This window comes from Charadrius vociferus, unplaced genomic scaffold (assembly GCF_000708025.1).
Source record: "Charadrius vociferus isolate BGI_N301 unplaced genomic scaffold, ASM70802v2 scaffold871, whole genome shotgun sequence".
Taxonomy (NCBI): Eukaryota; Metazoa; Chordata; class Aves; order Charadriiformes; family Charadriidae; genus Charadrius; species Charadrius vociferus.
Genome location: NW_009646866.1, coordinates 293,649 through 305,666, shown reverse-complemented (window position 1 = coordinate 305,666; position 12,018 = coordinate 293,649). Strand labels below are relative to the sequence as shown.

Below are 12,018 nucleotides of genomic sequence, written 5' to 3'. Positions count from 1 at the left end.
CTCCATTACCTTCCCAGGGACCGATGTGAGACTAACCGGTCTGTAGTTCCCTGGGTCCTCCTTCTTTCCTTTTTTGAAGATTGGAGAGATGTCAGCCTTTCTCCAGTCCTCAGGCACCTCTCCTGTTCCCCATGACCTTTCAAAGGTGATGGAGAGTGGGCTAGCAATAACATCTGCCAGCTCTCTCAGCACTCGCGGGTGGATCCCATCAGGGCCCATGGACTTATGGATGTCCAGCTTGGCCAAGTGGTCTCTGACCTGGTCCTCCTCAACTGAGGGGAAATCTTCCTCCCTCCAGATCTTCCCCCTTGCCTCCAGGGTATGGGATTCATGAGGGAGCACTACATAGCACTACATGCATGACATTGTTAGATTTTCAGCACCCAAAGTGTGAAAATCACATGAATAAGGATCAGCCTGAGAATAAATTCCAGTATCCTTAATGCAGGCAGAAAATAAGTTCCCACATTCCTCTGTTTAACTGATCAGTGACAGCTTCCTATGAATCTATAAAACTCACAGATTTATATTAAAAGACAGATAATATGTATGACTACTTTAATATTTCTCTTCCAGTCCTCATTAAGGAATTCTAGATCTCTGCTCATGAAAACAATGGCTGGAGTAACTGTTCTGTATAGTTTGCTGACATGACATCTGGAAAAGATTTTAAAGATCTTGTATCAACGAGAAGAATCCTTTTTTTTTTTCGTTTTGTAATACTCAGAATATTTCATGAGAGTTGTTTATCTGTGTAGGAGAGGTCAGAGCTGGAGAGAAATGTAGTACTGGCTTTGCAAAATTTTCCCAATAATAAGAGCTGTGAGAACCTAAATGACACGATGCTGTAATTAACACTGTTCAGAGGTCTTTACTGGAATAAATAAAAGTTATTATAATGGTTAAGATCAATGAATGCTGACTTTTGGCACTGTGGGATGAGGACAGGTAGCTTTCTATTCAGTACATTTCTACTTTGCTACTTTCTTCATAGATTAACTCGTTGATTTTGTATGCTTGATAGCGGGCTGTTTCATGGCTTTGTGGGTATCTGTGAAGCTACAAAGTTTAACACTAAGCATAACAAATTCCATTGCTTTTCAGTACTCTGTCCACAGCAACGTCTTCTATTAAAACTCTACCAAAACCTCTACCAAACCCTACCTTTAAACTCCTGAATTGAATAAATTCCACATTTCTCTAAGAAGCCTATTCTGTTTTAATGTGAAACCTTAAAAGTATAAATTTATGAAAATCAGACTTTTAAGGCCTCAAAGAACCACAGATAATTTCATAATTTGTTTCACCTACCATGATAAATAGGCTAGCAATTTCATTCAGTTTTCTGTGGACCCTGCTGTACACTGTGTGCTGGACTGAGGCGGGACACAGAACCCACTACATCTCCTGGAGTTTGCACTAATGCGTGTTCTGACTCCCTGTCAGAACACGCATCTCTTATTTTTAATGAGAATTTGTTTGTTATCAATTGCAGTCACAGCTTCTAATGTTTTCTTTTTCATGGACTGAGGCTATCTCTGCTACTTTAGCTACTCTAATGAAGAACATCCTTATATTTTAGGAGACAATTTCCATCCCATAAAATCTCATTTAATCATAAAGTGGCTGAACTGTCTTAAGTGTCATGACAAGAGGTTGTCTCCAGTTCTCACATACTTTGAGGGGTTCTCTTTTGCATTCTTCTTTTTTAAAAAATTCTTTAAAATAATGATGATACCAGAAGTATCCCTCCTATTTTCACATATGCAAAACCTGTATTTGTCCTTGTGGCACAGGATGAGGTTAAGTCATGTTGAGCTACTTGTTCACTTTGACACCTAAATCTTTCCCAGATTTCCTCGTGCTTGCAGTGACACAAGTCCTCCAGTTCTGTTTCCTTAGCCTCCACCTTTGCTTCTTTTATTTTGTCTGTCCTGAAACCAAAAAGTTCTGGTTGATCCCAGTTTTTTGTAGGATTTGGGCTGCCTTGTTTGACTTCAATGAATGTTTTCTCCTCTAGTCTCTCTGGACCAAATAAGCACATTATTAAAATGTGCATACCCTACTGCCAATGGGAAAAATATATTTTCACCTCTCTGGAATTTACCTCGGATTCAGTTATTCTCCAGTGAGATTGTTCCCAGCGAGTAAAGCAGAGTGTAATAATGTCATGAAGACAGTTTAAACTACAGAAAAGTGAGCTCTTCCAAATGCTGAGACTGAGTGAAATCCCAGCCAAAGAACTCTGTATTTATCTTTTCGGGAGATACTCTTTACTGAGGTTTGAGACTATAGAAAAAAACCGGCTTATTAGGATTTTAAGAATTAAACAAAGATATAATGTTTACCTCTTTTCAGTGGGTCAAGTACCTGAAATATCTTATGTTGAGTTCCAAGGCTTCGAGTCTGTGAAACAGAATAGAAACATGAACGAATTATTAAGTTCCAAAAGACTGAATGACAAAAATGTATTATCATTTTTATGATCAGGCACTTCACGGTTTGTTCAAAGAGTGTACACGAGGTTATGACAGGGAAAGCTTGGATAGGGTTCAATAACTAATGGGAAAACAGTTAACATGTAAAGATCAGGCTTTTTTTTTTTCTCTTTCTTTCTTTTTTTTAAACCTACCAACCAAACAAAACAGAAAGCTCAGAAAACTCAGCAATTTGTGTTCATTTCTGTGGTGGTGCAACCCCCCGCCCCTCCCCTGCCTTTTGGCCACTTGGTACTTGGTGCGATTTCCTCCCCACCTGGGCCACATAATAATACAATGGACCAGAATGTAACATAATGGTCTAACATGAAAGAAAGAAAAGGTGGAGAACAACAGACCAGAACACAATAGTGTGCCTGGTCCCCATGGCTCCTACTGTTTGAAGATAATAACTATAATTGATCACTCCTGACAACATATGGATTGTGGCCACAGCCTGGAGAGGGGGGTTATACCAGGACCCCAAGACCTAGCAAGTTCTGGACTTGGGTAACTGGTGGGAAGTACCAGAATATTCCATTGTCTGAGCTGGGCTGGAGTGGAAAAGTACCTGACGAAAGTAAATTATCTCAGATCCTGTAAGTAGTGATTCTAGTAAAGACGCTTTGAGCTCTTCTGGATCGCAGTGGGCTGTGGCCAGTATCTCCCCTGAGTTGGGACACTGCTCAGGCTGACACCTGGAGGACTGGAAGGGCAAGGCGAGAGGATTCCTCTTGAACCTCAACTACTGCCCGTTGAGGAACGCCAATGCATCGTGAGTATTTACCCTAAACTCGGGAAAGGGAGATTTTGACTACAGACTATCCTCTCTTCCATCCACCTCTCCACCTATATGTTTGTGACAGACACATTCGCTTTATGGATGTGGATGTTCTTCTGTTTGTCTGTACATGCGTAGGAGTTAAAAGCGGTACCTGTCGGCTCATTACAGTCGCCTGTTATTAGAAATTCCTTATTCCGGCAATCAGAGACCTGTGTGTTTGTGTGTGCATGTGTACATGATTAATTTGAGATCTGTGCTTTTGGTGATATGGATATGTTTTGATTTGGAATACCTTACAGTAAGTTAGTGTGAATCTTGCCATCTTTGAAATTGTAATTAAGTTGCTGTTCAATTATTTTGCTCACTCACTTTGTAAACCTCTAAACCTGTTAATGATTAAGCGCTGCTAAAATTCAACCTCTTGATCTACCTTAAATCATTAATAAATTCTGAATTGCTGTTAAATCATAACTGTGTCAAGTATTTCCATCTGCGGCAACTTTGCAAGCTTACTGGTGCTCAGCATTATGAAAAATATTTAAGTCAACTTCCTTTTCATAAAAGTAGGAACATAACATTAGACTCCACTGTTTTCATCTAGGATTTTTAAGTGTTTGACAACTACAACAAGGCTCACATTTTCCAAATAGTTACATAGGATGCTGAACAGCAATAATGGAGAAGGGATGTCTTAAAAAAAGATTAGGTCTTATTCCAACTATTCTGACAATGACCTTTTAATAAACTTCATCGCACAGTAGTTGCTAGGCCAGCTAATGCTGAGTGCCAAATCACACACACTGAATGTTAGGAAGGGGCGTGATGCTGCTTTACAAATATTGCCAGCACACATATTTCAGAGCTGGGACTTGGTAATGATCCCAGGGTTAATTAAAAAGTTTACTGTCCATTTCCCTAGAATGTCCTGTGACCCTTCGCTTTCTCTTCTCTTCACAGCACTCTTCTGGACTGGAAAACACAGTAGAAAATGTTTTAATGGGTGTGGCAAAAATCTTGTCCAATGAAACTGGAAGTTAAACATGTCCAGCTGAGGCAGTGAGGTGTTAGTAGTTTTGGAGACTGAGAAGAGCTGGTATAATCTCCAGCTGTAAGGCATGTTCCTTGGAAGAAAGATCTAAGTGTATCAAATAATATATTCATGAAACATAACTTTACCGTTTTTTCCTGCCCTAGACTTGATGTTGATACATCATTCCTGGATTTAATAGACGATAAAGAGCAATGGGCATTCTGGGTCTGCAGCTTTTGGTGACAAAAGTGTGTGTCCAAAGTTACAGTGATTGAAAGTTGTCATGTATCAGTCTCTGGTCAGGAAAAGGGCACAACACGTTTCTCCTGGGATGAAAAATACTCACATTTTTGCTTTCATGACTTCTGTCCTTAGCAATGCTTTGAAAATGTTCTCCTGATATTTGGGGTTGTTTCTGCACAGAAAATAGTATGTAACCATTTTGATTCATGAGGGAGTATTATAGTTATGAAAAAAAAAAAGAGTTGCAATTAAACATGATAATCACAATGCCAGAAGGAACACATGTAAGCAAGCTGCTCAAGACTGAATTCCTTCTGCTGTTCTGTTCAGCAAATATTTATGAACCTGGACACAAACATATCATATTGACAAGGGACCTCACTTCCTACTCAAGTTTGGCTTGTTTATTTTTAGTCTGGGAACCTGGAAAGCCAGGCTTTCTCAGCAGTATTAATTGCCACTGCTCTGTTTTTCTGATGTCAGGGCTTCTAGAAAGAAAGACTGGCATAAAATGCAAAAAACCTTGCAAAGCACTGGTCTACCTATTGAACGAATGAAAGCATTAATAAAGCAGCCAGCATTATAATGTTTATGTACATAAAAATAATATTACCCATCAAAATATTAATGTGACTTCTTTCCAAATGACAGTTTGCTTTCTCTAGGAAACAATAACAATGCTCCTATTTTACAGCTGAGGGCTACACAGTTTTCTAGGCTGAACATCAGCTAAGTACGTTGAGGGCTATGTACAGCTCCAGCATGAACTTCTGTCAAAAACTCTACTGTACCTGTGATATTGCTTGCTATTCACCTTTTTCAAACGGGTCTAAGTACTTTCCATCAAGAGCAACAAAAGAAATTTTAGTAAGTCTTTTGATTTAATAACCTTAATTAGTCACAGAAGTAGATCCACATGGGAAAACGCACATAATTGTGAAAAGAAAAAAAGTTAAGAAACTTCTTGCTGGAATTGTGAAGTACTATTCTTTTAAATTAATTTGTTAAGCTCTTGTTACTTTCTTCACACAGTAACAGTATCACTCTGACGTGTTTTACTGCTAGTACACAACCAGCAAAAGCGCTTTAATTCATTGGATGAAAGATGCATGAATGTGATTCATATAATTTAATTGTATGAAAGATGTTTTTGCCTATGTTTCAGCACAGAAATTACAGAACAGGACCTAGTGAAGCTCCATTTAACTAACAGTTTTACAACATATATTGGTATTTATAGGTATTGGCAGGCGTAGCCTTAGAGAATCAGGCTCTTATGTGGCCAAAGCCATATTCAGTCCTAAACATGCTCAAATTTAGTCTATGGCTTAAAGAAAGCCATTATCAAACTTATTATTGCTATAACCCTATAGACTATTATGTTTTGCCACAGTAGGATGAACTGAGGCAGGAGAAAAGGCCTTGCGGGGGACTTTCCTTACCTCCTTGTTATGAACACAGTACTTCAAGAGAGCATCACAGAAATGCTGTCCTATCGACTCCAAGTCTTTCATATCGAAATGGGTGCTTTTTCTGCAGCCTGCAGCATCAATAGGAGCAAGACAGGAAGAAAAATGTCAGTCATCCTGCTGACTGCTAGGTATCTGTGATATTTCAGTGGCCAACTGCAAACTCACATATCTTTCACTAACAGATGACAGACAGGTCTATAACTACCGGAGTTTTATATAGATGATATCACAGATCATTATTCTGCCTATACGAACGAATCTATCCACTGAGAGGGGATTAACTATAGTGCATAGTTAACTGATTCCCTACTACAAAATTTCCTAAAAATGCAACTGGGTTTAGTTACTGCTTTTAATTTGCCATGTTTTTGTTTTGGGATACATATGCAATAATGCTAGTGGTGGCCTGAAAGGTTGCTAGTTGAATGCCCCGATTTTAGTGTTTTTTCCAACTCTTACCTTAAACCATCAGACAGAACACCAATAAGGGCAGGGTAGCTCAAGCCACCATTCTCCATGAGAAAACAAAAGTAAAGGTCTTGTTTATGATTCCTACTAAATAGCAACAGTGAATTGTCTCACCCAACTTAGAGCCACAGATAGAGGCTTCCAAAGTGTAGCTGTTGTTGATGCCCATCTTCCACATTACCACTCGACCTGTGCCTTCTTTGCTCTTTCGTACTCTGAAACGGCAGTCTGGGAAGGAGAACTTAAAAGATAGGTACAGCATTAGCCTTTGAAGTAAACAGGAAGATGCAATAATTTCATTTTAATCCTGCAAGTTTTTTAAAATCTTATCTACCAGGTAAACAATTGTGAGTTTTCACTCTACTTGAATATTGCACAACATAGCTCAGAGCATACTGTTATTACTGGTATAATGGAGATGTAGGTGAAATAACAGCCTTCTGATTAAAAGTTTATTTTACTTTAAGGATTTCTGAGACATCTGCAAATATTTTTTTATGTGGCTGTACTTACTGTTTCTAAACCATCCTACACAGACAGCTGACCAGCTGAGTTACCACAAATCCTGTTATATACCAACATGCGTATTTACTAAAAAGTTGGAATAGCTCTTTTCTCATGTGTTAAGAGACCAACAATTTGATGTAACTGATCAGGAGCTCACAACCACCTTAACATTGATATCTGAGGAAAACAGCATTAGCTCCAAGTATGCAATGGCATCTACTAGGTTAGTTTGTGTGGTGTTTTATTTCTGAGCCTTTGCAACTTTCTGGTTCAAAAGAAGCTTACTGCAGTTCGATTTTATTGGAAAATGATATATTTTAAAAACCGTCATTTCCTACTGAACTTTTTTTTTCCTAACTGAAATAGCTTACACAAACGTGGTGACTTTGACACAATTTTCAACAGAAGTTTTCAAAAGGATTCAATCAGGAGAAACATTTTTCTTCTTTAGTTCCTTATTTGCTCACTTGTTTGTTTTTAATTCTACAATATGTTTTAAATCTGCGTTTAATACACGACTAAAAAATACTTAATATTAGGTTTTGACATTGTTAAAACAATGTTACTTCGATGTTCTGTTTTTTTTTTCTTTAAAAAAAATTGTTTAAAAGATGCTAACTTTATGTCCCAATTCAGCATGATTCATTTTGGAGTGCTGGAATTTCAAAGGAATTAAAATTTCATATTCCTACCATTTCTAGTTTTAGCCAATTAAAAACTATTTTACTGGGTGAAGTGCAGTCTTTTAGTAAAGGTGATACCTTAACAAAAAATTAGGAATCCCAGATGGTGCTTGAATTTTTAGGTGAGGAAGTTTCTAGCCAGATGTTTGCTTACCTTATCTGGGCAGCTCTTGCTCAGCAAGAATGGGAAGATACGTGGATGCACGTATGGTGCTTTTGCTTGCTGCTTTCTCTCGCAACCATACATGAAGACATTTTGTTTCCTGTTGTGACCATGGATGTCGCAATACAGAAAAACATCGCGTTCCCCCATCACTCTGTAATATGGGACAACAGAATACTTCATTAAAAGTGCTTTTTTTTTCCTCCACCTCAGAAATAAGTCTGAGCTAATAAATTACACTGAAGCTCATGTGTAACCAAAGAGCAAGAAATCAATACAAGTTTCACATTCTGAGCTCCAAGTTAAACCTTGAGTGAGCTAGATTAGAACCAAACTGCTCAGTTCTCTCCAGAATAAAACACTTGTCACTGCACAGAAATAAGATGCAAGTGTATGCATCATCAGCCTTTGTCCATGGGTTCGTTCTAATTCTCAGACTCGGTTATATACACCCAGCTCTGCAGATGTGTATACAAGCATCTTGTACAGCTGAAACCTGCTATTCTTACCTGCTGCTCCTTCACTATTGTACATGTGTTGAATAATACATGCTGTACAATTATGAGACTGAAGCATGAATGGCAGTGAATATTATTTACTTTATCAAACTGGAGACATCAATTTTTATGATGTGCCAAGGTTCTGCAAGTATTATTACTTAACTAATTTTTAGAGAAAATTTGCAGGTAGACACATTGGGGTTTAGCAAGCCACACCTGATGCCCAATTTGTGTCGAAGTAGAGCTCTATAGGGAAGATGTGATGACACCACAGCTTGTCACCTGGAGCTTTACACTGGGCAGGAGTTGGAAAACCACAGTGGAACTAAGAAGGAAGCAGTAATAAACATATCTGTCTCAGCTGATAGTAGCTGAATACGAGGCTGAAGGTCAGTAGCACTTCAGCAGACGTAATTAATATTAATTCCAGGGCACTCACAAGTGCAGGCTGTCTCCATATAGTAAGACAGAGAGAGGAATTCTCATGGAAAAGAAGGTGAGGTTGCAGTGCTCATACCCTGTAAGGGATCTACATGCCAAAACATTCATTTGAAAGAACACAGATCTTATTTAAAACAGGCTGTATCTAGATGAAAAATATTAAATGTACTAATTCTGACACTGGCTTTTTCCACAAGAGTCTTGTTTGCATTAATTTGTTGCAGAAGTCAAACCAGAGGGATTAGTTTACTGAAGGTTTAGTTTAATACCGGAAGGCTTAGTTTTATATCCAATGTCTCTATGACTGGAAGCCTGCATAAAAAAATCAAACATATTTGTAGCAAAACATACAGCAAACTTGGCAATCTTTGCTTCAAATGGACATCTGGGATCTATTCTCAACCTAACTTCATTCTGGGATGTGGTTGTATGCCAGAAAAGAAATACATGAGAGAAATAAGAAACTTGAGAAGTAGATTTTGGCAGAGGATAGTGGGGAGAAATATGCTGAAAATGTTTTGATGAAAACTCTTTTACTCTGGAGATATAACTTACTACCAGGGATGGAGAAAGGGTATTAAAGGAAAACCTGAACAATACTGAAATAAAAATAACCCACTCTGAAATGCAACTGAACGTAAACAAAACAGTCAGAAAGGTTTGGGTACAGGGCAAAGATGTAAACAATACCAAAACACAAAGGACAGAGAAGTTACACTAACAAAGAGACAGTGGAAAGGAGAATCCTCTATTCTAAAGGTAAAGAAAATGAGGTTACCTTTTGATCATGTTTCGAGTATACCAGATGGAAGGATAACATTTCTTCACATCAGATCTGTATTTGCGGTTCAAGTCCTGACCTGTTAAAGAACAGCGGTGATTTCCCACAATCACACCATCGGGATTCAACATGGGTACCACTTTGAAGACAAAATTGTCCCGCAGCAGTTGAGCTTTGCCTGAATCGCCAAGAATGTAATCCAGAAAGCCCTTCATTATCCAGGAACTGTTAGTTTCTCCCGGATGCACCCTGGCGGTTAGTATCACAGCCTTCCTCTCAGTGCCCTTGCCACTTTTGGGGTCGTGGGTGATAGTTAAAACATATACTATGTTTCCTGCCAGTGAATGGCACAAGATGTCAATCTTGCAGAATTTGGACTTCACTGGATCTTTAGAGATGGCCACCAGGTACTCCTGCAGGTTGGAGTAGGTGTAAGGATAGCAGTGGGCAAAGTAGCAGGTGTCTCGGTCATGAGGGAACTGGAATGTCCAAGTGAGTGAGAAATACTGACGTCTACCTTGGCCCGCATTGTTTTTGTAATACTTGATTTCATTTCCAGTCCTTCGCCAGCCAACCTTGTGTTTCTTAGCATCGGCTTCTGAGTACAACAGTGGCCGCAGGCCTCGTTTATATAGGCTGTTACGATTGGTAAAGTTGACTATAGTGAAGCGATATGCCATCCCTGCCTGCATATTGCTTACTTGGAAGTAGTACCATTGCGTGTGTCTGCTTGTGTAGAGGTCGGTGCGCAGGGTCAGCTGATACTCAAATTCATTGCTAGTAGGCAGAAAGAAGAGAAATAGTTGCGATGCTGGTTAGCACTGTAGTATGAAGCAGTGTCAAATAATGAGGACTGCCATGAAAAAGCACTGTGCAGTGAATCAGGTAGGTGCAAATCCAATTTACACCGTCATAAATCAAAGTCTACGCAGCTGCCAGGAAAAAATGCCTAATCACACTGAGGGTGTCAGTAATGCAACTGCTGTCTTCATTAGGACTTTTAACAATAACTAGGACTTCTAGAAATGTTCTCCACACTATGCTTTAAAAGGAGGTGCTTAAAAAAACGTGTTGAGTTTGTGTGGATGATTATCACCTACAGAAAACGTTCAGTGCTATGGAATGGCTATCAGACCATATCATGTGAAGGTTACCTGAAACTACTTTTGAAGCTTATTCAACTAATGTAAAACAAGTCACAAACCCGGAGTAAGACACCCTGCTCAGAAACTGATAGCAGGCTGCTCATAATAACCACTCTGATAATAACTCCATCTTAATAAAAGTAGAAAAGATTAGAAACTTACACTTTGACCACCTTCTGCAAATTCCCACTCTCAAACCGTGCTTCGAAGACCAGTGTGTTGTCCTCTGTCTGGTGGAGGATCTGCTTCAAGGGGCAGAGACCTCGCACTCGGGAATACATAAAGCAGGAGTTTTTGTTAGCTGGGGGAAGGAGCAGAACAGATGTCTTTCATTTCAGCCTGAGTCATTTTAGAGAATACCTGCAAATTCTGAAAATTCCTTCTAGAAACAGACAACTGCATGGAGCTGAACTTCAAAGCATATCTTAGGTAAGCGTAAAAGAAATTACACAAAGATTTTGCTGCCCATTCCCACTTAACCTTATGGATGTCAGCTAGCTTAAGATCTGACTCTGTCTTGGCGGTGCCTGTGTCTCTCTGCACGAGCAAAGGGCAATTCACACTCTGTACTTAGGCCAAGCAACTGAGTTAGGTGGAAAGACTCTAGGACTCAGCTCCCCCAGTTCTTTTCACCAGTCAAATGGGCAACTTCTCTACTCAGAAATCACATGTAGCTGACAACTCTTGCCATCAGTTTGGTTTTGAATCTCTGTATTCAATTATTTTAGTCTAGAAGTACAAAAGATGACACCCAGATGCAGCAGCAATCACTTTTGTATTGCAAGTGATGTTTTCACATCACATTTAGCATGCAGTTTGAGCCCATATCTCGTTTTGCTCTCTTCTGCTACTTTGTCCTCAGATGAGAGGCTCACAGAGGTATAACTGAACTTTTTACTACAATCTTCATTGAATCACTGTTGCCATATGCAAAAGATGCCATATTCAGTGCATTATTCTTCATGATTGAAGCTACTACAGACCCATAGCGGTTTTCATCAGAGAAGGGCTGTTGGCTTTGCTAGCTAGAATACCCAGTTGAATAATTACTTTCTGTTTGGCTGAAATCCCATTCACAGTTTCTCTATCTTTCCCATGCTCTTCCTTAACATTGAGGAAGAAAAATGTATCAGTAGTTAATCCAGTAAGACTGTTTCTGGAAATACCTGTACCAGTCAAATGCTAGAGAATGAAATGCACAAATAATATCCGAGATCTCTGTCATGGTACTTTGATGTTTCTGCATGGGAGTCATCATTGGATTCTATTTTGCTCTCCCAAATCAGATTTTAGGAAGGCCTGTAGGAACTCAGCAGCAGGTAGT

General features: G+C 39.1%; 1 protein-coding gene across 1 annotated transcript in view; it reads right to left on the bottom strand.

Annotated features, from left to right (window-relative positions):
* AGBL3 (ATP/GTP binding protein-like 3) overlaps positions 1–12,018 on the bottom strand; it is a 30,749-nt gene that overhangs the window by 12,116 nt on the left and 6,615 nt on the right. Inside the window, exons 4-8 of the mRNA XM_009894408.1 lie at positions 10,857–10,995; positions 9,547–10,326; positions 7,819–7,981; positions 6,589–6,715; positions 5,977–6,074 (exon numbers count right to left, since the gene is read on the bottom strand). Coding sequence (XP_009892710.1) covers positions 5,977–6,074; positions 6,589–6,715; positions 7,819–7,981; positions 9,547–10,326; positions 10,857–10,995 — 1,307 coding nt within the window. The remainder of the gene's footprint in view (positions 1–5,976; positions 6,075–6,588; positions 6,716–7,818; positions 7,982–9,546; positions 10,327–10,856; positions 10,996–12,018) is intronic.